Raw genomic sequence first — 26,871 nt, 5'->3', positions numbered from 1 at the left:
GAACTGGCCACCCTACCGTACGTAGACTCCGGCTCAGGAACACCTCTGCGGAGGTTCGGATCTGCCTTCCGGCAGAATAAACCTTACCTTACCTCTTATCTACATAATTTCGCTTACTTTTAAAATTTCTATTTTCTACGAGTATCTTGAAGTTTAATAAAATCTTACTACTCATTGCGTGAACAGTAATTTACGTAGACATCCGTATACAATGTAGAATATCGTAGCGAATCTCGGATACATGCACTGGACATATTTATGACCCTATGACTTTCCCATAAGGAAAATTAACATCAGTATTACTACCGACTCCATGGCCATTGGCTGCTATAAATACGTACTCCGCGGGAAGTGGTTTTTAGTTTGTATCTTAACCGGATACCGTCCTTCTAAATAAATGTCTCGTGTTACCATGAACTAGGCAGACGAACCTTTTTTTTTACTATAGAGTAACAAGATGAGGCAGTTTACGTATGTAGAAAATATTGTTGTAGTGGCTGTATTTTTTATTGTTATTGCTGCTAGAAATTTGCACGTTGAGGGGGCATGTTTAGGTAAGTTTTGAGGATGATTCTATTATCAGCACGATACCCCGGTACAGTTATTAGTTTTGAATGCTTGTCTACTTCGTTATTGTATTGCAGATCCTCTGTGCGCAACATTCACGAGAACTGAAGATAAGATTGAACATGATTCAGAGGAAATCGGCGAAGAAATAAGAGGTAGGCTGCCTACGTAGTGGTGAGTGCCGTTTATTTGACGCATTTCAAAATAAACTAGTTGTCTACATAGGTTTTTATAGTCTTCAAATGCATTTCTCCTTTAATAGTTAAAAGTATTTCTAATTAACGCTAACATACACATTAGATTTCTATGTCTGTTGGGTTGAGTGGCTCAAACAGTTGAGGAGCTGGCCCTCTGACCCCAACTTGGTAAGCTCGATCCTGTCTCAGTCCGGCGGTATTTCAAGGTGCTCAAATACGTCACCCTCGTGCGGGTAGAAAAACTCCTGCCACGAACCTACTACGCTGGCGTAGCAGGGGGAGAGGTGATACTCCCACGTGGCGCGTCCCAGGTGGCGGATAAGGGGGGGGGGGAGTCCTAACCGGCTTACCGGCGGAATTGAGCGAAGTAAAATACCTCTCGCGGATCTAACACACAACCCCCTGCGGGTGGGGGACGCAGATGAAGAATACACCCACTGTATCCCCTGCCTGTCGTGAGAGGCGACTAAAAGGGGCGACCAAGGGAAGATGATTAGTACCATCAATCGGGGAACACCATGGGTCGCCTTTACTTGCGAGTAGTACCACTATATTAGGTACACCAGAGGTTTGTGATAGTAGCAACAGAGAGTGGGTCACTGTGAGTTTCCAGTGGCCGTAATTAGTACCATTGTGAGAAACACTACGGGTTTGCGCGTTGCCTGTGATTAGTACCACTATATGAGTGACACCGTGGGTCTGCGTTGCCTGTGATTAGTACCCACTATGTGAGGAACACCACGGGAATATCGGCGCCCTAGTACACCTAGGTGAGGAACCCTATCGGTTTGCGTTGGCAATGAGTGGCGCCATTGTGTGAGAAACACCATAGGTCTTCGTTACCCGTACGAAGTACAATACTTGTGAGTAGTACCATCTTGTGTGGAACACGGTGAGTCTTCGCTACTTTTAATTAGTACCCCAACGTGACAAATACCATGGTCCTTTTTTACTAGCGTCAAGTACCATTATGAGGGATTTTGACCTGGATTTTGGACCCCTTTAGACAACAATCATCCTCGATTCAGGATTGTGCTTTAGAAGTGGACCCTTGGTCAATAATACTATTATTTACGATAGTTTTTGAGTCGGATCCACTGATTGTTTTGAGTTCATGTCCATCCATTCATTCTTCATGACATTTTTTATTTTGGTCAGTGGATGATTTTTAACTTTTGGCTTGTCATTTCATTTCGTACCATCAGGGGCTGATAACCTCGATGTTAGGCCCCTTTAAACAACAAGCATCATCATCATCACCATTGCTTCCACTTACTTGTGCCAGGCTCTTCACTTTCATCTATCCTCTCCGACCTCCCTTGGTCAACTCTTGTTCTTTTCCGACCCCGACGGTATTAGAGCAGTCGAGGCCTAGAGAGTCTTTCATATTCGCGTCCTTCGCGGCCCTTGCCTTTCTTCGTCCGTTACTTCATGTTTCGAAGTGACGTATACCTTCTTTTCCCCTCTCTCTACCCCTGTGGGTGGGGGACGCAGAAGGAATATACACCCACGGTATCCCCTGCCTGTAGTGAGAGTCGACTAAAAGGGGCGACCAAGGGAAGATTGTCTTAGAACCATGAAACTACTTTTGATTAGTACCATCACTCGGGGAACACCAGGGATCACCTTTACTTGCAAGTCCACGAACCTGCTACGCAGGTGTAGCAGGGGGAGAGGAGATACTCTCACGTGGCGCGTCCCAGGTGGCGGATAGGGGGGTCCTAACCGGCTTGCCGGCGGACTTGAGGGAAATAAAATACCTCTCGCGGACCAAACACACACCCCCTGTGGGCGAGGGAGGCAGACGAATAATACACCCACGGTATCCCCTGCCTGTCGTGAGAGGCGACTAAAAGGGGCAACCAAGGGATAATGAATTAGAACCATGAAACTGCTTTTGATTCTTAACACCGTGGGTTGCCTGTACTTGCGAGTAGTACCACTATATTAGGTACGAAATAGGTTTGTGATTGGTAGCAGCAAAGAGGCTGGTCTGTGGATTTCCAGTACTCGTGCATCGTACCCATGTGAGCAACAGCGCGGGTCTGGGCGTTGCCTGTGATTTGTACCACTGTATGAGTAACACTGTGGCTCTGCGTTGCCTGTGATTAGGCCACTATGTGAGGAGCACCACGGGAATACTGGCACCCGTGACTAGTACACCTAGGTGAGGAACCTCTTCGCTTTACGTTGGCTATGAATGACGCCATTGTGTGAGGAAACACCATAGGTCTGCGTTACTTGTATAACGTACAATACTTGTGAGTACTACCATCATGCGTGGAACACTGTGAGTCTTTGATACTTTTGATTAGTACCCCAACATGACAAATACCATGGTTCTACTTCACTTGAGGTAAGTACCACTCTGAGGGGCCTTGACCTGGATTTTGGACCCCTTGAGACATCAAGCATCCTCGATTCAGGATTATCTTTATAAGTGGTCCCTTGGTCAGTAAAAGTCCCTACTATTTTTAATGATCTTTTTTTTTTTTGAGTCGGTTCCACTGTTTCTTTGTTTGTCTATTATTTTATTTTTGGGTTCATGTCCATCCATTCTTCATGATATTTTCTTATTTTGGTCAGTGGATGATTTTGAATTTTTTGTTGCCATTTCATTTCGTACCATTAGGGGCCGATGACCTCGATGTTAGGCCTTTTTAAACTACAAGCATCATCATCATTCTTATGAGATTGTTAATTAAATTGTGTTCTTGCAGAAGCAGATGCAGTGTTGAAGAGAGGAGTAGAGGAACTATTCCTTCATTCTAAAAACCGCTTCAGAGAAAATAGTGGGAAGTGCGCATGCATACATTATAATTGTGGCTGTTGTGCCCACATAGAAGAATCATTCATTGATCTGAATAGTACAAGTGAGTACCTTATGTGACAGTACCAGCCATAGTTGATAATAACATTATATTTCACCAAATTATAATGCATGCAATTTGGTCGGTTATCCGTGTCTTTGTCAGAATGCAGAATGGGAGTGAGGATGTGGTGAATGAATGTAAAATTAGTGCTGTTTGTGGATGCACTGGTGGATGGTTGGCTGTTGAAGCTGCTCTCTCTTATCATAGTGATAATGTACTTAATACCTTCTAAAAGTTTGTTAGGGAAAACACGGACTCCTCCATTTATCAGAGACTCTTCCTCTCCGTTGTCGTCAGTATCCTGATTCGGGCATTGTATTCAAGGATGGTTCATGGGCAGAAGCAGGAATATGCTGTGCATTCATTGTTGACAATAACAGGTTTCTTTTTCCTCTACTAAAAATCTGTAGTGTGTACACAGAAGAGCTCTATGCCATCCGTGAAGCTCTGTTGTACACACTGTCTGAAGAGCGTTGGCAATTTCTGCTGTGTACCGACTCCTTGAGCTCACTACAAATAAATGTTTCCCTCGGCACCTTCTGGTGCAAAGGATTCAGGACCTGCTGGCCAGGTGTTCATATGCCAGCACCGGAATTAAGTTTATGTGTCTCCCAAGCCACATGGGTGCAGAGAGAAACGAGTTAGCTGATAAGGCTGCCAAGGAGGGTGTTACCTCGCCCTCGTTGCCTTATCGGGTTCCAGCCAGTGACATTCACTCTCAGCAGAGGCATCTGTTATGTCCCATTGTGAGATAGAATAGCAGGCCACCCCTCTCCCAAATAAGCTGAGAGTGGTTAAAGGAACTACGAAGGTATGGAAGACTTCACTTCGGGTTTTTCAGAGAGAAGAAGTGGTATTATGTCATCTTCGGATTGGCCGTGGAATAGTAATGCACTCCTACTTCCTGATGGGTGAACCCCCCCCCCCCAGTGTGTACTTGCAGCGGTCATCTAACTATGGTACGCATCCTTACGGAGTGTGTGGACGTGGCCAATGTGCGCCGTAGTCAAACTCCCCAGTGCGATTTCCCTCATCCTATGAGATGGCGAGTGGTCAGATGACCTCGTCATCCCTTTTATGAGTGATAGTGGCCTTTTTATCGTGTGTGAAGGTGTATTTTCTATTAGTGTATTTTTTTAAACTATGCTTTTATATCTTTGACTGTATTTTAGTTTATGTTTGTGTATTTTAAGGTGTTATTTAAACTTCCAACTTGAATGAAATATATCTCTGTACTTCAAGGCAATGCCTTATTCCATTGTAACCTATATTTTCTATAATTTTATTACTAAACTAGCTGTAGTACCCGGCGTTGCCCGGATATTTTTTTTTGAATGTTTACCTTAAAGATTTGTATTACCAGTTAGTTATGTGTGAAGTGAAATTTTACAGAATTCCTTTTTGAAATGTTGGTTGATACTTTATGATCTCTGATTTTATTGAAATGTGTTTGATTTTTAGTTTTAGATTATTTAATTTTTGAGTAAAATGTTATTGTTATGGAAGCTTGAATTGTCTGGGAAATATCTGACCCTGTCAGCAATATAATAAGTGATAATTATATGTATTTACCCGTCGCATTGTAGATACGATGTACACGATTTCACCTGTCATTTGGACTGCCACCAATCATCCTTGTGCCCCCAAAAGCAGTGGATTCATCACTAATTTCAGTTATTTTAGACTATTTACTTTTAAGCCCATCTCAGACCCCCGTCTCAATGGAGACTGAACGTAGACTTTTAACAGTATCTAGAGCATAACAATAATTTATCTCAGCAACACATAAACAATGGATTCACATTTATATAGGTTTTTCTACCACTTTTCCCACATCTGTGGTTTTGAGGGAATGAACTGCATCGTACTAGTGGATTTGGCCCTATTTTACGACCGGATGCTTTTCCTGACACCAATCCTATATGGAGGAATATAAGCACTATTGCATGTTCCTGTCATGGTTGTTATCCTGATTATGAAGAAGTGTTGGGACAAACACAAAATCCCAGTCCCTGAGCCAGAATAATTAATCACAACCGATTAAAACCCTGCTACCCAGCCAGGGATCAAGCCCAGGACCCACTGAACCGAAGACTGCTAGGCTAACCATTCAGCCAAATAGTCGGACGACATTAATATAGCTTATTTTCCATTATTTTTACATATCATCCCCTCCCATTCCCCAACCTAAGCATGGTTTGGAATGTTCCATTTGAACAGGTTTTCCTTTTCTCCTGATGGTCACATGTATACCAAGTTGCGGTGAGAGCTATTCTGGAACATTCATAATCTTAGTTATTTTTACATTAATTTTCACCCCTTCTCAACCTCCATTCTGATTGTGGCTGAAGTATGACTTAACCAGCATCCAGAGTGTCACAGTTAAACTCAGTGACCTCGTAAACAATGGATTCAATTTTGATACTGTATCAGTCGTTTTCGTTTATTTTATATTTCACCTACACCCCTAGGAGTGCTAGGGATGTTTTCCTCCAACAGTATTTATTTCAGTTAGTAAGTCATATGTGTAACAACACTGTATGAGGGCTATGCTGGAAGAATCATACATACATGCATAATTTCCGTAAGATTGGATATTTTCCTTCTCTCCCCTTCTCATCCTCATGCCAATGCTGGCCGAACATGGACTTCAAAGACATCCAGAGTGTCATTATTCACCTTAGGGACCCCAAAAACTATCGACTGCACATTAATATTTGTCGTTGTTTATTATTTTAATATTTCACCCCTCTTCCATATTTTTTTATAATTCAACTCTGCTGCTAGCGGTGCTAGCTGAATCGTACCTGTCTAGTAATTTCTTCTAGGTAATTCATATATGTACCATGTTTGGTTGAGAGGTATGCTAGAACATATACACATACGTCTGTAAACTCGGTCACTTTCGAAATTTTCTTTTCTTCAGTCGTTCTCACCCCCTCTGGTGACTGGGACTGAACTTTGTCTTAAACGATATCCAGAGTGTCACAATTCATCTCAGTGACCCCGTAAACTATGCATTTGAATCTATTATTGGTTGTTTTCGATTATTTTTACATTTCATCCCTACCTTAGGGGGCTAGGGGTCTGTTACCCCTACATTATTTTTTTCCAGATAGTAAGTGGAGAGACAGATAGAAGATAAGGGAGATCTAAATGCACAAGTTGGAATGGAAAGACATGGAAAGGAAGATGTTGTAGGGCCCTTTGGATATGGAAATGTAAATCCAGAAGGCGAGTTGTTGGTGGATTTTTGCATGAGGAATCAAATGATTGTTGGAAACACCTGGTTTAGGAAGAAGAACAGTCAGAAGATTACAAGGTATGGCTGGGGAGACAGACGAACAAAGACCATGATTGATTATATAATCATAGAGAAAGAACACCGGAAGAACCTTGTGGATGTAACAGCCATGCCTGAAGAAGCCTTTGGTGGAGATCATAGAGTTGTGATAGGAAAATTGAAAGTTGGAAAGATTGAAAAACCCCAATTAAGAAGAGAGAAAAGAATTAAAGTATGGAAGTTGAAGGAGAAAAGCATACAAGAAGAATTTCAAAGGGAAATAATACCCTTGGTACCCAGGACAGAGGTGGGGAATGTTGAAGAGGAATGGAAAAAGATTTAAGGAAGCACTGGTTGGGTGTGCAGAAAAGGTGTGTGGTAGAACATCAGGAAATGTGCGAGACAAAGAAACACACTGGTGGAATGATAGGGTAAAGATTAAAGTGAAGGAAAAGAAAATGGCAAGGAAAGCATGGAAAACATCTAAGACTGAAGAAAGTAGAAAAAAATATGTGGAGGCAAAGAATTTGGCCAAGAAAGTAGTGCAGGAAGAAGAGAGGAAAAGCTGGGCCTTATTTACACAGACATTGAGAGATGATACGCAGGGCAGCAAGAAATTACTGTATGGTATCTTAAGAAACAAAAAGAGAGATCAAGTAAACACCAGATTTGTGAAGGATGAAGGTGGCATAATTTTAACAAAGCCAGAAGAAATAAGAAATAGATGGAGAGAGTATTTTCAGAAGCTGCTGAACATAAGAACGGATGACAGTCATTCAATGGACGACCAGGAAAGGCAATTAGTTGACGAAGAAATGGATAAAGAAATTACAATGAATGAAATTGAAATGGCAGTAAGAAAGATGAAGAATGGAAAAACTGCTGGAATAGATGAAATTTCAGTGGAGATGATAAAGGCAGCTGGAGCTGTAGGCCTGCAGTGGACATATCGGGTTCTCAGGAGTGTATGGGAGAATAAGGAGGTCCCTGAGGATTGGCAAAAAGGAATAATCATCCCAACTTTCAAGAAAGGTGATAAGAAAGTTTTGAAGAACTACAGGAGAATTACTGTAATATCCCATGTTGCTAAGATAATGGAAAGGATACTGGAAAGTAGAATAAGGTTGAGGGTTGAGAAGCAGATACAGGAAAATCAGTTTGGTTTCAGAAGTGGAAGGTCAACAATAGAACCCATTTTCATTATGAGACAACTAATGGAAAAGCATTGGGAGTACGGGAATGATATGGTGATGACATTTATTGATATTGAAAAGGCATATGACAGTGTCCCTAGGACGAAAGTTTGGGACAGTCTGGTGCAAAAAGAAATTGGACAGGGATTAATAAAAATGATCATGGCATTGTATAAGGAATGTTGTAGTTGCGTGCAAACACAAGTTGGCAGGACAAGTTGGTTCAAAATAACTAGTGGGCTGAGACAGGGAAGTGTTCTATCACCAATCCTGTTTACAATAGTAATGGATGACATCATGAGAACAGCAAAAGCAGCATATGGAGAAAGAGAAATGAACATGATGTTATTTGCAGATGATATTGTGATTTGGGGAGAAGACAACAGAAAAGTTCAAGAACAGTTGAATGTGGTGAATGGGAAGATTGAAGAATGTGGATTGAAAATAAGTGTAGAAAAGAGTAAAACTCTTGTTATGACTAGAGGGGAGAAAGAAGGGAAAGGTCAGATTAGACTTGCAGACAAGCCCCTGGAAGTAGTGGAAACGTTTAAATACCTGGGGAGTGAATTAATGGAGAATGCTCGACTGGATGCTGAGATTAGTAAAAGGATTCAAGCTGGAAGTTGTTTCTATCATAGTGTAAGAAATATGTTAAGGGACAAAGACGTGCCAATGGAAGCAAAGGATACTATGTACAAGATGTATTACGTACCCATAACAACTTACGGAGCAGAAACTTGGACAATGACAAAGAAGGATGAGAGTCAAATACAGGCAGCCGAAATGAAATTTTTGAGGACTATGATACAGAAGAGTAGAAGAGACAAAATAAGGAATGAGAAAATCCGGGAAGAAATTGGAGTGGAAAAAATGAATGATAGAATAGAGAAGAGCCGACTAAGATGGTTTGGGTACATAAAATGAATGAGCGACGAAAGAATGCCAAAAAAGGTGATGGAAATGCAAATCCAAGGAAGGAGAGGCCGTGGACGACCACGATTGAGATGGAAGGATACCATCCAACGCAGCATTATAGAAAGAAACCTGGACTGGGACACAGTGTTGGAGGAGAAGTGGTGGAAAGACCGAAGAAAGTGGAGAGGAACCATATTTGCCCCTACCCGGCTACAGCTGGATAAAGGGAAATGATGATGATGAGTAAGTATCAGTATTGATAGAGAACTATGCTGGAACGTACACACATACGTTCATTATGGAAATATTCTTTTTCATCTTTACTCACCCACGATGCCAAAGGAGGTTGAACTTGGACTTTAAACATCTGGAGTTTCACTATTCACCTCAGAGACTCCAAAAACTATGGGTTTGACACTATTTTTGATTACTTTCATATCTCACTCGCCCCTCGCCTCCCACACGAAAAAAAGGGCAGAACTTGGACTTTTAAAAAAAATCTGGAGTGTTACTATTCATCTCATCAACCCCCAAAATTATGGATTTGACACTATTTTCAATAAATTACTTTTATACCTGACCCTCATAACCCCCCAACACAAAGGGGGCAGAACTTGGATTTTAAAAATTTGAAGCGTCACTATTCACTTCAGTGATCGCGAAAACTATGGATTCGACACTATTTTCGATTATTTTTATACCTGACCACTCTAACCACCACCCCTAAGGGGACTAAAGATCGCTTTACCCCCCCCCCACAGTGCTCATCTCCTGATAGCAAATAATAAATGTTCAAAATATGTTTGAAATTACTCGAGTGGTTTAGGAGGAGACTTGTCGTTTATGCACATACATACCTACATCAATTTTTGTGTTCAGTATAGTAAGACAAGGCATTGCAAATTAGATCCACTGATTGTTTTAATCTCGTAATCATTTTTCATCATCATTTATTTTAAATTCTAGTCAGTGGATACATTTTAAAATATTAATTATCATGTACTTTTGTTCCATCCCATACCATTATGGGCCAATGACCTAGCTGTTAGGCCCCTTTAAATAACAATCATCATCATCAACATCATGTGTCTGGGTTGGGAGCAAGAGAAAAACATATTACTTCCTTTTGTTGTTGTTGTTGTTGTTGTTGTTGTTGTTGTTGTTGTTGTTGTTGTTGTTGTTGTTGTTGTTGTTGTTGTTGTTGTTGTTGTTGTTGTTGTTGTTGTTGTTGTTGTTGTTGTTGTTGTTGTTGTTGTTGTTGTTGTTGTTGTTGTTGTTGTTGTTGTTGTTGCTGCTGTTGTTGTTGTTGTTGTTGCTGTTGCTGTTGTTGTTGTTGTTGTTGTTGTTGTTGTTGTTGTTGAAATGTCGGGTATATAATACTCATATAGACTGTTTAATACACGGAGTTGTAACTTCTGCAGTTTTTATATTCATGTAGGTCTAGGTACAACACAGTATTTTGTAAACAGTACCTAGAACTGTAAGATCTGTAGCACCTGTAATGAAGGTGATAGCTTTTTGATATAAATAATATTGATCATCATCATCATCATCATCATCATCATCATCATCAATGTCCCACTCCAATCACCTGGCTGTGATTAACAAGCCTCCTTCAGTCCTTTCTGTCCTTCCACTTTTCCTGCTCCATTACTTCTGCCACATCCAATTCAGCTTCTCTAATGCCCTTCCAAATAGCCTTGTAAATATTGTTAGTAAAAAGTTCAAGAGAATGTACAGTATTTCACTGACAAGATACTTAATGGTCCTTGTATTGTTGGTGATTATTGCTGCACTTCTCATCCTAATAAACCATTGCTAGCATATGACTGAGTAAAATAGTAATAATCCAGTTCTTATATCCTGATATCTCTCTGGCATAGTTAAGAGAGAAAAAAATTGAGAAATTGTTTTTAACATCCTCCTTTTTCCTTTCTTTCAGCATTTGACGGCAGTTTTAATTTCTGCCTCAAATAGTAGTAAAAGAAGTATTTAGTTTTAACCACATTTCTATTATATCCCTTAATTTGTTGAAGTTTAAATACTCTCAAAAGCCCTGGCAACTTCTTTTGGAGTTTTATTTTCTTAACTCACTGAATGCAAGATTACATTTTCCACGAACCTGCTACGCAGGCGTAGCAGGGGGAGAGGTGATACTCCCACATGGCGCGTCCCAGGTGGCAGATAGGGGGATCCTAACCGGCTGACTGGCGGACGTGAGGGAGATCAAATGCCTCTTGTGGACCAAACACACACCCCCTGTGGGTGGGGGAGGCAGACGAATAATACACTCACGGTATCCCCTGCCTGTCGTGAGAGCCGACTAAAAGGGACGACCAAGGGATGATTGTATTAGAACCTTGAAACTACTTGTGATTAGTACCACCACGTGGAGAACACATAGTGTCGCTTTTACTTGTGCGTAGTACCACTATATTAGGTACAAAATAGGTTGTGATTAGTAGCACACAGGAGCACCGTGCGGTCTGCTTTTGCAGTACCTGTGATTAATACTACCATATGAGCAGGACCATGGGATGATAGCTACCATGGTTCTGCCTTGCCTATGATTAGTACCCACTATATTAGGAACACCACAGGATAGTGGAAGGTCCCTGTGGTTAGTACTCTTATGCGATGAACACCATAGGTTTGCGTTGCCTGTAAATGGCGCCGCAAAGAGAGAAAAACGTAGGTCTGTATTATATGTCGAATTTCATAACCTGTGAGTAGTACCATAATGTGTGGAATACTGCAAGTCTCTGCTACTTTTGATTAGTACCGCAACATGACAAATAACCATGGTTCTACTTTCCTAGCACTCAGTACCATTATGAGGGGCCAATAAATTCGATTTTGGACCCCCTTTAGACTGCAAGCATCATCGTTTCAGTTTTATGCCATAGCAGCAGTCCCTTGGTCAGTAATCCTATTTTTTACGTCAGTTTGTATGAATGTAAAGCATTGCGGGTCGCATCCACGCTGATTGTTTTAAATTCATGTCATTCCCTTCATTCTTCGTTCTCACGCTTTGAATTCTGGTCAGTGGAGAATTTTAGACTTTTATTTTGTCATTCCATTTCGTCTCATTTCGTACCGTTATGGGGTCGTTGACCAAGATCTTAGGCCCCTTTAAACAACAATCATCATAATCATCAGATTACATTTTATTCAATGCGCTGAAAGCCCTATTGCATTATTTTATATTGTTCCGGAGATGTAAAGGTAGGAAACACGGAGATCAGCACTCAGTGTAATAGACAAGAAAAATGTTCCACCGATCAATACTATTTATTGTGAGTGAATTATTGCACTAGTACCGGTTTCCTCCTTTCTTGGCCATCATCAGCTAGCACACAATATTTACAGTCATTAGACAAAATTACAAAGATGTTACATTAGAGCATCCGGATGTCTAATGAAAAATGGAAGTAAAATATATTGCAATATGTTGCGTTAAAATATCTCTGATTAAAAGTGGTGATGGTTAGAATAAACTAAAACCTATTGAGTGAGCATGGACATGAGTACATAAACACATTAAAATATATAGGCCACATCATAAGACACTAAAAATATAGCACATTAAACACATTAAAACACGGTATATTTTAAAAACGTCTATTAAAATTTGAGTTCATGTTGCGTAGCATTCATTCTTCAATCCTCTTGTACGTCTAAAATCAAACCCTGTCTCACTATATATATATAAATCTTACCTGACCACATCAACAGTTGAATTTCACAGTACTCAATTTTCAAATTTTAATGACAAGAGTTCTTATAACATACCAATACAAAGTATATCAGCCATAGAACATTCTCGTTGATCACTTAATACAACTTAATCAACACAAGAACTACAAGAGGATTGAAGAATGAATGCTACGCAACATGAACTCAAATTTTAATAGACGTTTTTAAAATATACCGTGTTTTAATGTGTTTAATGTGCTATATTTTTAGTGTCTTATGATGTGGCCTATATATTTTAATGTGTTTATGTACTCATATCCATGCTCACTCAATAGGTTTTAGTTTATTCTAACCATCACCACTTTTCATCAGAGATATTTTAACGCAACATATTGCAATATATTTTACTTCCATTTTTCATTAGACATCCAGATGCTCTAACGTAACATCTTTGTAATTTTGTCTAATGACTGTAAATATTGTGTGCTAGCTGATGATGGCCAAGAAAGGCCGAAACCGGTACTAGTGCAATAATTCACTCACAATAAATAGTATTGATCGGTGGAACATTTTTCTTGTCTATTACATTGAATACAATCAATACGGAGTATGAAACTTATAAATAATAATGATCAGCACTCAGACAGCTTTTACTTGTGTTGGCCAAGAGTTAGCACCCCTTAAAGTTTTCTCTCCCTTATGTTGCCACTTCCTGTTGCCTCTGCACCCAATCATCGAACAGTCAGCTGTAATAAAAAAAATTCACAGTTTCCTGAGAAACATCTTCTTCTGATCATGAACAGATGTAGGTGCCAAAAAATCTGTAATATTTATGTAAATGAAACACAAGTGTGGACCCTCTTTTCCCTTTTTGACCTTTTGTTTTGTGACTTGCTCCCTGTGGGTGGCGGACGCAGATGAAGAATACACCCACGGTATCCCCTGCCTGTCAGAAGAGGCGACTAAAAAGGGCCCAAGGGGCTCACAACTTGGGAACGTGGGTTGGTGACCATGGGGCCCTTAGCTGAGTCCCAACATTCCTTGCACTTACTTGTGCCAGGCTCCTCACTTTCATCTATCCTGTCCACCCTACCTTGGTCAATTCTTGTTCTTTTCCCACCCCGACGGTGTTAGAGCATTCATGGTCTAGGGAGTCTTTCATTTTCATGCCCTTCGTGGCCCTTGCCTTTCTTCATCTGTTACTTCATTTTCCAAAGTGACAGATTGTTTCTTTTTCTTCTTTTCCTCTCTCTACCCCCTGTGGGTGAGGGTGCAGATGAATACACCCATGGTATCCCCTGCCTGTCGTAAGAGGTGACTAAAACGGACAAAGAAGGGACGATTGAATTAGAACCATGAAACTTGTGATTAGCACCATCACGTGGGAAAAGACATGGGTCACCTTAAGTTGGGAGTAGTACCACTATGTTGGGTACATAATAGGTTTCTGATTAGTAGCAGCAGAGAGCAGTTCATTGTGGGTTTCCAGTACCTGTGATTAGTACCACTATATGAGCAAAACTGTTGGTCTGCGTTGCCTGTGATTTGTATCCACTATGTGAGGAACACCATGGGATAGTACGAGTCCCTTTGATTAGTACACCTATGTGAAGAACACCATGGGTTTGCGTTGCCTTTGTGTCACCATTATGTGAGAAACACCATAGGTCTACGTTACCTGTACGACGTACAATACTTGTGAGTAGTACTATAATGTTTGGAACACCGTGAGTTTACGCTATCTTTGATTGGTACTGCAACTTGAGAAATACCACAGTTCTACTTTACTAGCGATAAGTGCCATTATGAGGGACCATTGACCTGGGTATTGAACACCTTTAGACCTCAAGCATCATCAATTTAGGACTGTGCTTTGGAAGCAGTCCCTTGGGCAGTAATATTGTTGCTGGGAAGGTATAGCATGCGGGTTGGATCCACTGATTGTTTTAAATTCATATTCATCCATTCATTCTTCATCATTACGTTTTGAATTCTGGTCAGTGGATGAATTTTGTACTTCCAAATTGTCATTGCATTTCGTCTCATTTCGTACCGTTAGGGGGTCATTGACCTAGTGGTTAGGCCCCTTTAAACAACAAACATCATCACCATCATCATCATCATCATCATCATCATCATCATCATCATCATCATCATCATCATCACCACCACCTTTTGTGACTGGAACATTTTTAAATTTAACCTTCTATTTTTAGCTGCAGTTTCCTCTTGTTTCCAGTGACTGAGTAGCAATGGGTTATTCCCTGCTTCTTTGGTTCTATTACCCCTTTAGGTCTTGTTGAAATGTTATGTTTGAGCAACCCTTTAATTTTTTTGTACTGCCCCTTTTCCTAAATTGATTCCTTTCTCTTTTTGGAATTTAGGTATGTCACCACCTGTCAGTAATATGAGCTTTGCTCCTGTTTGGCCTCAGGATTGTCGTCCCTTTGAATGTTCAGTTGCTCTTGCCTTTATTTTACTGTTAAATGGGCAGTAAGTGTTTTGGCTGTACTTACCCAATGTCTGAAGGCATCTAGGCCTTGTTTCACCTGAATAAAATAGGGATCCAAATTGTTCCTTATTATTAATTCAGCTCTGACTGTTAAGAAATTCTTATGCTTTATAAATGTTGTTATTAATAAGGTTGTGGATTGCAAAGTGAAACACGACGTGTTGTATGTCCTCCACTCTCTTCGCTCAGCGCCAGCCAGCCGCATGCACGCAAGCGTGGATCATTCGAGACTCGACGCGCAGTCTTCAGTGCGCGTGTCTGTTACGTCGTGTGCAGTATATAAGGAGCTCCCTGTCTGTCATTTATCAGGATTCTCCCCAGTGTCCTACTCCAGAATACACTGAACGTCGAACACGGAGGCTACTCCTCTTAAAAATGTGTCTCGACTAGGTGGACGGAATTCTGGTAGTATGAGGTTTCACCTCAGGTCACTACTCCACTTTCCCGTTCCTTCATCCATGTCGAGCCCCGATGTTGTATGCCGCACATCCCCAAGCTCACTAAAGCTCCGACACACACGTTAGATTCTCTAATTGTGAACATAGCTTTCATTTAGTACAAGCTTATGAACTCAGACACTTCAAGTTAGAAAGAACTCTCTTAGCTAATCCATGCTAGTGCAAATGATAGTTTTCAACTATCACGAACTATATCTTTCCCAAGAACTATCTTTTCAAGATAGCAGTGAGTGTAAATACATTCAGAGTGTACATAGTGTATAGAAACAGAAACTCTCTCAAGATTAATCATCTACTTTGCTTCAAGACAATTTTATGTTTTATTCCTGTACATACTGTAGAATTCTGTGTGAAGCAAATAAATAAGTTGTGTTGTTGTAAACCTTATCTTGTTTACAACATGACATCCGTTAATCTAAAGTGCAGGTTAATGGACACACAAGAAGAACAAGATCAACACAATGGATACATTTGAACAGTTCAAGTGACCAGCACGAAGTGAACTGTGTAAATATGGCTGCACATAGTCAAGTACAAAACACCAAATACTCGAACACCAGATGACAGCACTAGAGGGCAGCTCAGTTTGAATTTATTATTTTGTTCAGAAACCAAGAAAAATAAACCTAAGGTAAAGGGAAGAAAGAAAAGGTAAGATCTAAATCTAAAATACTAAATAAACTATTACAGACTCTTGTATTTCATTCATTCAGCCCTATGGCCCTGTCGTATTTTCCCTGCCCACTGTGGACCACTGTAACAAATCCACTGTGGTGTGTTCCTTAGGTTTGCAACATGTTCATGAAAGGGGAAAGAAATAACAAACCATCCACTTCATGGTCCATATCGATAAATTAATCTATAAATCAAGCAGAGAAATTGTTCCACCTAAGCGATACTTTTTATTTTGCCGTTGGCAAATTTGATTTACAAGTAGTACATGTTTCATTTAGACTGACTGAACATCATCAGCTACACTTTTCTTGGCTTAGGTACAAATTCATAAAAGTATAGAGACATATTATTCCATGTGAATCTTAAAATAATCACTAACATATTAAAAAATTAAGGTTCAACTTTTGAAAACGTGGGCGGGTGCAAGTGGGGGAGGGGAGGTTAAGAACATAGCTATGTCTATTATGGTTTAAACTTATGGCTAATAAACATTTCTAAAACCATGTTATAATGGATGACTAGAAATGTCTTTGTTCTTTTTGGGTTCATGTACACGGGATGTAGAAATGCAAACTGTCTTCTTATAACACCGTTTTTGAACAAGAAATTGCTAGTTGTGTCATGTTTGTTGAGGCTAATGATATTTGTGGTGGAATTTAATGTTACACCAAGAATAATTGACTTTTTCAACACCTGTTTGTGCATTGAATGGTTAGTTGGTTTGCGACATGACCCGGAATATAGGAGTGTTGACCCATGTTCCTACTACCTTGGGAGTACATCACAGCATGTACTTCAACATGCATTACAGAGTTTGAGGGAGGAGTTAGAGAGTTTGAGGGAGATAATTAGGATTCTCTCAGAGGAGAGGAAGGAAAGTAGGCCTCCCTCAAACAATGCACAGGATACAGTAGGTGTAATAGAAGGGTGGGAAGGAATGAGGGGAAGTGTAGAAGACAGGTGGTCTAATGTTTTAAGGGTAAGGAGATTGCAGGCTAAGGGCTCCATTCAGGATCAGAATTCAGGACAGGTGTCGGTGAGAAATTGGTACGAGTCACTGCAGGTAGAAAAACTGAGGGAAGATGAGGAACAGGGGACTGTTGCCGAGAAGTGTGGAAGTAGGAGAAAGGGAGGAGGTAGGAAAGGGAAATGTAGAGTAGTGGATAGGAAAAGGTAGAACAGGGTCATGGGATGGAGAAAAGGGAGGAGGAAGTAGCTTCTGCAGCTGTCAGGAAAGATAGGACTGATCAAGAGAGGAGGGGATCAAATGAGGTGGGTAGGGTTGAGGCTCTGGTCATGGGGGATTCCATCATTAGACATGTCGGGAAAGTGTGTGGAGGAAAGGGTACCAGGGTAGAGTGCTATCCAGGAATTAGGTTAAGGCAGATGTTGAGGAAAGTAGAAGAGGAGGATGGAAAGCAGAAGGTGATAGTGTTTCACGTTGGTACAAACAACATAAGACAAGCAGATATAAGTACCAACATAGTTGGGGATGTGTGGGACCTGGTAAACGCAGCACGGATAAAGTTTAAGGAACCGGAGATTGTTATCAGTGGAATACTGTCTAGGAGGGATACTGACTGGAAGGTGATTGGGGATTTAAATGAAAATATGGAGTGGGTATGTGGGAAACTGGGAGTGAGATTTCTAGATACTAATAGGTTGGTAGGAGATAAGGATCTGTGCTCAGATGGCCTTCACTTAAACCGCAGTGGTACATATAAATTAGGAAATTTGTTTAGAAGGGTTGTAAGGAGATACATTCAGAGAAATGGGGTGGCCTAGGGAGCGGTGTTAAGGGAACAGGGAACTGGAAATCAAGTAGGGATGACATAAAAATGTTAGTGCTCAACTGTACAAGTATTGTAAAGACAGGAATAGAATTAAGTAATTTTAGTAGATATTGTAATAGGAGTTGAATCATGGCTGAGAAATGATATAATGGATGCAGAAAATTTCTCACGGAACTGGAGGGTGTATTGTAGAGATAGGATAGGAATGGTAGGAGGGGGAGTATTCATTCTGGTGAAAGAAGAATTTGTAAGCTATGAAAAAGTTAAAGATGACAAACATGAAATTCTAGGGGTAAGGCTCATCTCTAAAGATAATAGGCAACTTGATGTGTTTGGAATGTACAGACCAGGAAAGGGTAGTGCAGATGTTGATTCAGAATTAATTGATAAGATAATCAGCTATGTGGGAAATGATAAGGAAAGGAACGTGATTGTAGCAGGTGATCTCAATTTACCAAATGTCAATTGGGAAGGTAATGCGAATGACAGGAAGCATGACCAACAAATGGCAAATTTAATATGGGAAGGTCACCTGATTCAGAAAGTGATGGAACCAACTAGAGGGAAGAATATTCTGAATGTGGTGCTGGTAAAACCAGACGAGCTCTATAGAGAAACTGAAGTAATAAATGGTATTAGTGATCACAAAGCTGTTTTTGTGGTAATTAAAAATAAATGTGAAAGAAAAGAAGATATAAAAATTAGGATAATTAGGCAGTACCATATGGCTGATAAAACAGGCATGAGGGAGTTTTTAATAAGTAACTATGCATGAACCTACGTGGCGCGTCCAATGTGGCGGGTAGGGAGGTCCTAACCGGCTTGCCGGCAGACTTGAGGGAAATAAAATACCTCTCGCAGACCAAACACACTACCTCCTGTGGGTGGAGGACACACATGTAGAATACACCCGCAGTATACCCTGCCTGTCGTAAGAGGCGACTAAAAGGGGCCCAAAGGGCTCTCAACTTGGGAGTGTGGATTGGCAACCACGGGGCCCTTAGCTGATTCTTTGCATTGCTTCCACTTACTTGTGCCAGGCTCCTCACTTTCATCTATCCTATCCGACCTCCCTTGGTCAACTTTTGTTCTTTTCTGACCCCGACGGTATTAGAGCATTTGAGGCCTAGGGAGTCTTTCATTTTCACGCCCTTCGTGGCCCTTGCCTTTCTTTATCCGTTACTTCATTTTTCGAAGTGACTGATCCCTTCTTCTTCTTTTTCCTCTCTCTCTCGCTCTCTCTCTCTCTCTACCCCCTGTGGGTGGATGATGCAGATGAAAAATACATCCACGGTGTCACCTGCCTGTCATGAGAGGCGAACAAGGGATGTTTGTCTTAGAACCATGAAACAACTTTTGATTAGTACCAACACATGGGGAACACCATGAGTTACCTTTACCTGCGAGTAGTACCACCATATTAGGTACGAAATAGGTTTGTGATTAGTATAAGCAGTGAGTAGGTTCTCTGTTGGGTTTCCAGTACCCGTGAGTCGTACCCATGTGAGCAACACCGTGAGTCTGGGCGTTGGCTGCGAGTTGTACCACTATATGAGCGACACCGTGGGTCTGTGTTGCCTGTGATTAGTACCCACTGTGTGGGGAACACCACGGAATAGTATGGGTCCCTGTGGTTAATACACCAAGGTGAGGAACCATATCGGTTTGCGTTGGCTATGAGTGGCGCCATTGTGCGAGAAACACCATAGGTCTGCGTTACCTGTACGATGTACAATACTTGTGAGTAGTACCATCATATGTGAAACACCGTGAGTCTTCGCTACTTTTGATTAGTACCCCAACATGACAAATACCATGGTTCTACTTTACTAGCGATAAGTACCACTCTGAGGGGCCTTGACCTAGATTTTGGACCCCTGTAGACATCAAGCATCCTCGATTCAGGATTGTCTTTATAAGTGGTCCCTCGGTCAATAATACTATTATTTATGATCTTTTTTTTTGAGTCGCATCCATTGTTTTTTGTTGTTTTTTGGGGTTCATGTCCATTCATTCAATCTTCATGACATTTTTTTAATATTTTATTTTTTAAATTATTTTATTTTATTTTGGTCAGTGGATGATTTTGAACCTTTTGTTGTCATTTCATTTTATACCATTAGGGGCCGATGACCTCAATGTTAGGCCCCTTTAAACAACAAGCATCACATCATCATCATCAATAAATAACTATGATCGGTGGAAAACTGTAAATAAAAATGTAAACAGACTCTCCGATGGGTTTAAAGCATTTGCTGAGGAATGTGAAAATAGGTTTGTACCTTTAAAGGTGGTAAGGAATGGTAAAGTTCCACTATATTATAACAGGGAATAAAGAGACTAAGAAGGAGGTGCAGGTTGGAAAGAAATAGAGTTAGAAATGGCTGTGGAAGTAAGGAGAAATTAAAGGAACTTACTAGGAAATTGAATCTAGCAAAGAAGTCAGCTAAGGATAACATGATGGCAAGCATAATTGGTGACCATACAAATTTTAGTGAAAAACAGAAGAGTATGTATAGGTAATTTAAGGCAGAAACAGGTTCCAAGAAGGACATCCCAGGAATCATTAATGAACAAGGGGAGTGTGTATGCGAGGATCTTCAAAAAGCAGAAGTATTCAGTCAGCAGTATGTAAAGATTGTTGGTTACAAGGACAATGTCCAGACAGAGGAGGTGACTAATACTAAAGAAGTATTAAAATTTACCTATGACAGCAATGACATTTACAGCAAGATACAAAAGTTGAAAACTAGAAAAGCAGCTGGAATTGATAAGGTTTCGGGGGATATACTAACGACAATGGGTTGGGATGTAGTACCATATCTGAAGTACTTGTTTGATTATTGTTTGTATGAAGGAACTTTACCAAATGAATGGAGAGTTGCTATAGTAGCCCCTGTATATAAAGGAAAGGGTGATAGACATAAAGCTGAAAATTACAGGCCAGTCAGTTTAACATGCTTTGTATGTAAGCTTTGGGAAAGCATTCTTTCTGATTATATAAGACATGTTTTCAAAATTAATAACTGCTTTGATATAAGGCAGTTTGGGTTTAGGAAAGGTTATTCCACTGAAGTCCAACTTGTAGGATTCCAGCAAGATATACCAGATATCCTGGATTCAGGAGGTCAATTGGACTATATCGCGATTGACCTGTCTAAGGCATTTGATAGGGTAGATCATGGGAGAAGACTGGCAAAAATGAGTACAATTGGACTTGACAAAAGAGTGACTGAATGGGTGGCTCTGTTTCTATAAAATAGAACTCAGAGAATTAGAGTAGGTGAAGTTTTATCTGTCCCTGTAATAATTAAGAGGGAAATTCCTCAAGGCAATATTATTGGACCTTTATGTTTTCTTACATATATCAGTGATGTGTGTAAAGAAGTGGGATCAGAGATAAGGCTTTTCTCAGATGATGTTATTCTGTACAGAGTAATAAATAAGTTATAATATATAATAATAATGTTGTGAGATGGACAGGCATTAGTATGTTGATAAACGGTGATAAAAGTCAGGTTGTGAGTTTGAGAAATAGGAAAAGTCCTCTCAGTTTTAATTACTGCATTGTTGGGGTTAAAGTTCCCTTTGGGGATCATTGTAAATACCTAGGTATTAATTTAACCCTCTTTGAGCCAAGAGCCGATCTGGTCGGCCGCTCCCCATCAGCTGGAAGAGGCCAGAGCTCCGCCTCCACTCTACTGCTGTAAAGTGCCAGGCCATTTTCTGTGGAAATACATGTATTTTAAAATTCGCGGATATCTGCCAGTGTATAGCAAATACCGGCATGAAATTTTCTACATATCGACTACGTAGAATAAGAAACTGGTTTGGAGAGATATAAAGAGTCAAAGACGTTTTATCGTTGATTTATAGTTGTCAATAACGTTTATTTTTATGAAGAGAAAAATATTTTCGCACTTTCTCTCTCAATATCTACTTTGGAAAAATAATTTACGATACAAAAGAATATACATAATTATGTATAATGTATTTCTAAATACAATTCTATAGAATAACTAATTTGAACGAGAAAAATAAAAATGTAAAAAATAAAAATTCAAACATGTCACTAGTAAAAACAAGACAATTTTACTCATCGATAAAATTCGCGTGTATGAATCGATGTTTGGCAAATACTGACAACAAATTTTCTACGTGCGGTCAACACAATATTAAAATAATTCTGCATTATTAAATAAGTAAAAAATAGTAGTTGATATTACAGTTTTTTGTTTTCAGAAAAGAAAGTTTCTCGTTTTCGGTTGTAGTATATATATGAAAAATAATTTTACAATACAACAGAATTTACAAAATTAAGAAATGTATGGCACTAAAGCCGTGATTTGCTTTGACCTACTAAGCGACCGCTTCTCAGTTCGGTACCTGCAGTTTACGAGGTGAATCATGGTCAGTGGACGGATCCTCTCAGTAATTATTCTTGGTTTTCCAGACTGGGGTCGCCCTCTCACCCTCAGATATCTCCTCAATTGCAATCACTTAGGGTCACTTAGATTGAGTGAACCTCGAACCAACCCTCAAGACCAGGCGAAAATTCCTGACCTGGGCAGGAATCGAACCCATGACCTCTGGGTGAGAGGCAGGCACGCTACACTTGGCCCGCGGAGGCCGGCATTTAGGTAATGATAGAGGACTATATGTGACTATAAGGTTTAGCAGAGAGTAAGTGAAAAGTAAACTGAAGTATGATTTGGGCGGAGAATCAGACTGTAGGACACGTTTAGGTCCAAGAACTTCCTTGAAGGAGACAGGAGGTTGAGGAAGGTTGTCGGGTTCATTGGGACAAATTTCCACAAAATGTTCTCCAGAGACATTATTATATTTGTTATCACTAGTTTCATCTACCACTATATTCAGAGTAGTGCTGTTAGACACAATTAAACGTCTCTTCTTTAGCTGCGGTGATTCCGCGGACGTGTCCGGTATAATTTCGTCACTACTCTCTGAACTAAATTCCCCATCGCTATCCGATAAATCATCCGCGTTAACTTTGCACTGTTCCAAATACTGCATTAATTTATTGTCATCAATACCTGCTGAAAAAATATCACGTGAACAACATGCCATTTTCCTGTCACAAATCCACTCACTGCAAGGAGCAATCTCTTACTGACTGGTTAGCGGTATTTGTAAACACAGGAAACGACTCTTGTGAAAGGTATAACACCCTCTTAGAACTGCCAAAGCAAGGCCAGGCACACAATAACATGTAGCCCCTTTAGTACAGGTTGTAAGAAAAGTATACGCGTCACTATAGGTTGCCTCAAAATTATGTATATCACAGAATTTTAAGCCGGCCGATGTAATCGGCTCTGGCAACTTCCAACTGGATTGTCAAAGGCCGACCCGATCAGCTCTGGCAATTTAAAGGGCAGATGCTCGCACTACCACCTGGCACCAAGATACTTAAGGAAAGATCTTCGTTGGGGTAATCACATAAATATGATTGTAAATAAAGGGTACAGATCTCTGCACATGGTTGTGAGGGTATTTAGGGGTTGTAGTAAGGATGTATAGGAGAGAGCATATTTGTCTCTGGTGAGACCCCAACTAGAGTATGGTTCCAGTGTATGGGACCCTCACCAGGATTACTTGATTCAGGAACTGGAAAAAATCCAAAGAAAAGCAGCTTGATTTGTTCTGGGCGATTTCCGACAAAAGAGTGCTCGACTAAGTGGTATGTGTGATACAAATTCTTATAATTTTGTTAATTACCACCTATTCAACTTACATATTTATTAAGTTGTTGATATGGTACATGTTTCACTCCTTTTTCGTGAGCATCATCAGCCAATTATTATTTACTTAAGGTTATATAAGATCATGAATCTATTCTTTTGGATTAAGATTATGCTTGTAAACCTGATTGACAAATCTTATAATATTTTACAAGTCATTTAACAAGAAAATTATGTCTTTAAGTTAAAACATATTTGTCTAAAATCTATTTAAGTCTAACATTTTATTGACAAAACTCTTCTGGTGAACATCCTTTAAAATTATTTTTAAAAACTTTTTGAGATCTGGCTAATTGTACTGATTCAATGTTGCTTGACTTGTATGATTGTCGTTGAAACTTCATTAACTATATTAACAATTTTCTACAGTTGATAATTGCCTATGTTATGAACATTTAACTTGTTCTCGATGTTGCTGGAGTAACATTTGTACAAAATATATTGGCATTAATTTTATGTTGTCAATATGAGAATATTGTTCATGAACAAACTTGTTGGTGAATAAACATTCTCTAATGTGATGTAGAATTTGAATTGTTCTCGTATATTCCAAATTAGGCTTGTTGGTATATTTTTCATTCTGCTGCATAATTGTCTAGTGTTACTCCCAGCCTCTTGAGACTGGAGCGATCTCAAAAGACAACATGTGCCCGCTTTTATAGCAGAGAGAAAGGTTACAGATTTCTCTGGGTTGAAACCCTGACACACCCACCATTACAATTGGTTAACTTAATAAATGTCAATTTATGATTGGTTACTTAAATAAATGTACAAATTTTTTAATTGGCCAACAAATTAAATTGGCACGAAGAGATAGAAGTGTTGATAACTTTTGAACACCAAAAACATCAATAAACAATTCAGTTTAGAAACCTTGGAACACAAAATTACTGCAAAATTTAATTGCTCATTCTCGCACCAGAGGGCGCATCTAAGTAGATAGTAGAGACAACTGTAGAGAAACGTTCCAATTATTTCCAAAATAGTTTCAGATTTCCTGATCTAGATGGCCTTCTACAAGGTGCTAGTTTTAAATGCACAGGGCGGATGTACCTCCGGTGCAAGTACCACCATGCGAGAAACACCATGAGTCTACGTTACCTGTGCTTAGTACCACTATAATATGAAGGCTATGGTTCTGCTTTACCAGAGATTAGTAGCATTATGAGGTGCCGGTGACCTGCATCTGTAGCGAACAAGCATCATCAATTTAGGATTTTGCTTTGTAAGCAGTCCCATGTTCAGTTCTTTTATGGGAAGTTGTGGTATTGTTGGTCGCATCCATTTCTTGTTTTACGTTCATAATCATTATTCATCTTCATATTTTTGAATTTGTCACTGGATGGATTTTGGAATTATTCTAACTTTCAATATTGTGAATTAGATCTGCTGATTATTTTAAATTCATATTCATTTCCATCATTTTTAAAAAATACCAGCCAACAGACAAATCTTGGAATTTTAGGTGATATTACATTTTGTTTCATCTTGTGCCATTAGGGGCCGATGACCTAGATGTTAGGCCCCTTTAAACAAAAATCATCATCATCATCATCATCATCATCATCATCATCATCATCATCATCATCATCATCTCTTCTAGAAATAATCATATTATGTATTTATATCAGTATTGTTCAATTGTGTTTGTACATATAAGGAAAAGGAACATTACAATCATCAGACTACTTCCTCATTAATGTGGGGTCAAAGAGGTAGTTCTCCAAAATTAGCAAAATCATGTTATTTATCATTGTTATAATGTATAACCCTTCATTATATCGCCATTTAAAGGTGTTTACTTTTTCTTCTTTTCAGTTTGTGCAAATGCAAGCTACCTTGTTAAAGATCGTGGATTTTCTCTGACTGTTACTGTCAATCACTACACCATATATAATGAAACTGTATCAGGTAAGTTAGTTTCCTTGTTGTAAATCATTATATTTTCTTGTTATAATACCAATATTTAATGAATTATTGGACCTTCATAAATTTCAAAATATCATCGAAGAAAGAATCATATTAATAAAATTTTTTGAGGATCACTCAGAAATTATATGTTCTAAACATGCTGGAGAATTTTGATGTAACAGTGTATGCATTAGAGAGAGAAGATGGATCCATAGTACATGACAAAAACAGTCTTCAGAAGGTGATGGCAAAGTATTTTGAAAAACTTTATAATGAGGATGACTGTACAGAGGAAGAAGGAAATAAGAAAATGGAAATAACAGATGAAGAAAAAGAAGAGAACCCAATAGTATGGTTGGCACTTGAAAGGGCAGTGAAAGCAATGGCCAAAGGTAAGCAGTGGAAAAGACAAATCCAATGCTGATATGATTAAGGCAGCATTGGACTACAGTGGCTATACCGAGCCCTCAATGCCATATGGATGAAAGGATACCTGAAGATTGGTAACACGGAAGCATTGTACCATTGTTCAAAAAAAAGAAATAGGAAGAAATGTGAAAATTATAGAGGTATAACCCTACTATCACATGGGCTAAAAATAATGGAGGAAGTCATAGACAAAAGACTGAGGGATATAATAGAAATAGATAAAAATGTTGTATCATGACAGCAGAAACAGTGTACAAGTGGGGAGTAGTGACTGAAATATTTTATATTAAAAAAAAAAAAAAAAAAAGCAAAAACGACTCAAGCAAGGAAGTGCACTGTCGCCATTATTGTTTATTATATTGATGGATGAAATCATAAAACATGTGAAACGGAGTATCAGTAGTGATGAAGTGAATGCCTTGGTATTTGCAGATGATATGGTGATTTGGGGAAAGGGAGAAAAGAAAGTACAAAGGAGACTTGACATTTGGAAAGAAAATCTGAAGGAGTTTGGACTGGTAATTAGTAAAAAGAAAACTGTAGTCATGCACTGTGAAAAAGAGAAAAAGAGAAGTAAAGTGAACATAGACTGAGCATGATTAGAGACTGT

General features: G+C 39.5%; 1 protein-coding gene across 1 annotated transcript in view; it reads left to right on the top strand.

Annotated features, from left to right (window-relative positions):
* The first annotated feature begins 420 nt into the window (after positions 1-420).
* The window catches only part of LOC136872166 (uncharacterized), a 39,448-nt gene continuing 12,997 nt past the window's right edge, over positions 421-26,871 (top strand). Inside the window, exons 1-4 of the mRNA XM_067146004.2 lie at positions 421-554; positions 645-722; positions 3,485-3,637; positions 25,740-25,832. Coding sequence (XP_067002105.2) covers positions 458-554; positions 645-722; positions 3,485-3,637; positions 25,740-25,832 — 421 coding nt within the window. The 5' untranslated portion in view covers positions 421-457. The remainder of the gene's footprint in view (positions 555-644; positions 723-3,484; positions 3,638-25,739; positions 25,833-26,871) is intronic.

The sequence above is a fragment of the Anabrus simplex genome, chromosome 4 (assembly GCF_040414725.1).
Source record: "Anabrus simplex isolate iqAnaSimp1 chromosome 4, ASM4041472v1, whole genome shotgun sequence".
In the NCBI taxonomy this organism is placed as follows: Eukaryota; Metazoa; Arthropoda; class Insecta; order Orthoptera; family Tettigoniidae; genus Anabrus; species Anabrus simplex.
The sequence above is the reverse complement of the archived record's forward strand: the minus strand, read 5'-3'. Positions and strand labels throughout refer to the sequence as shown.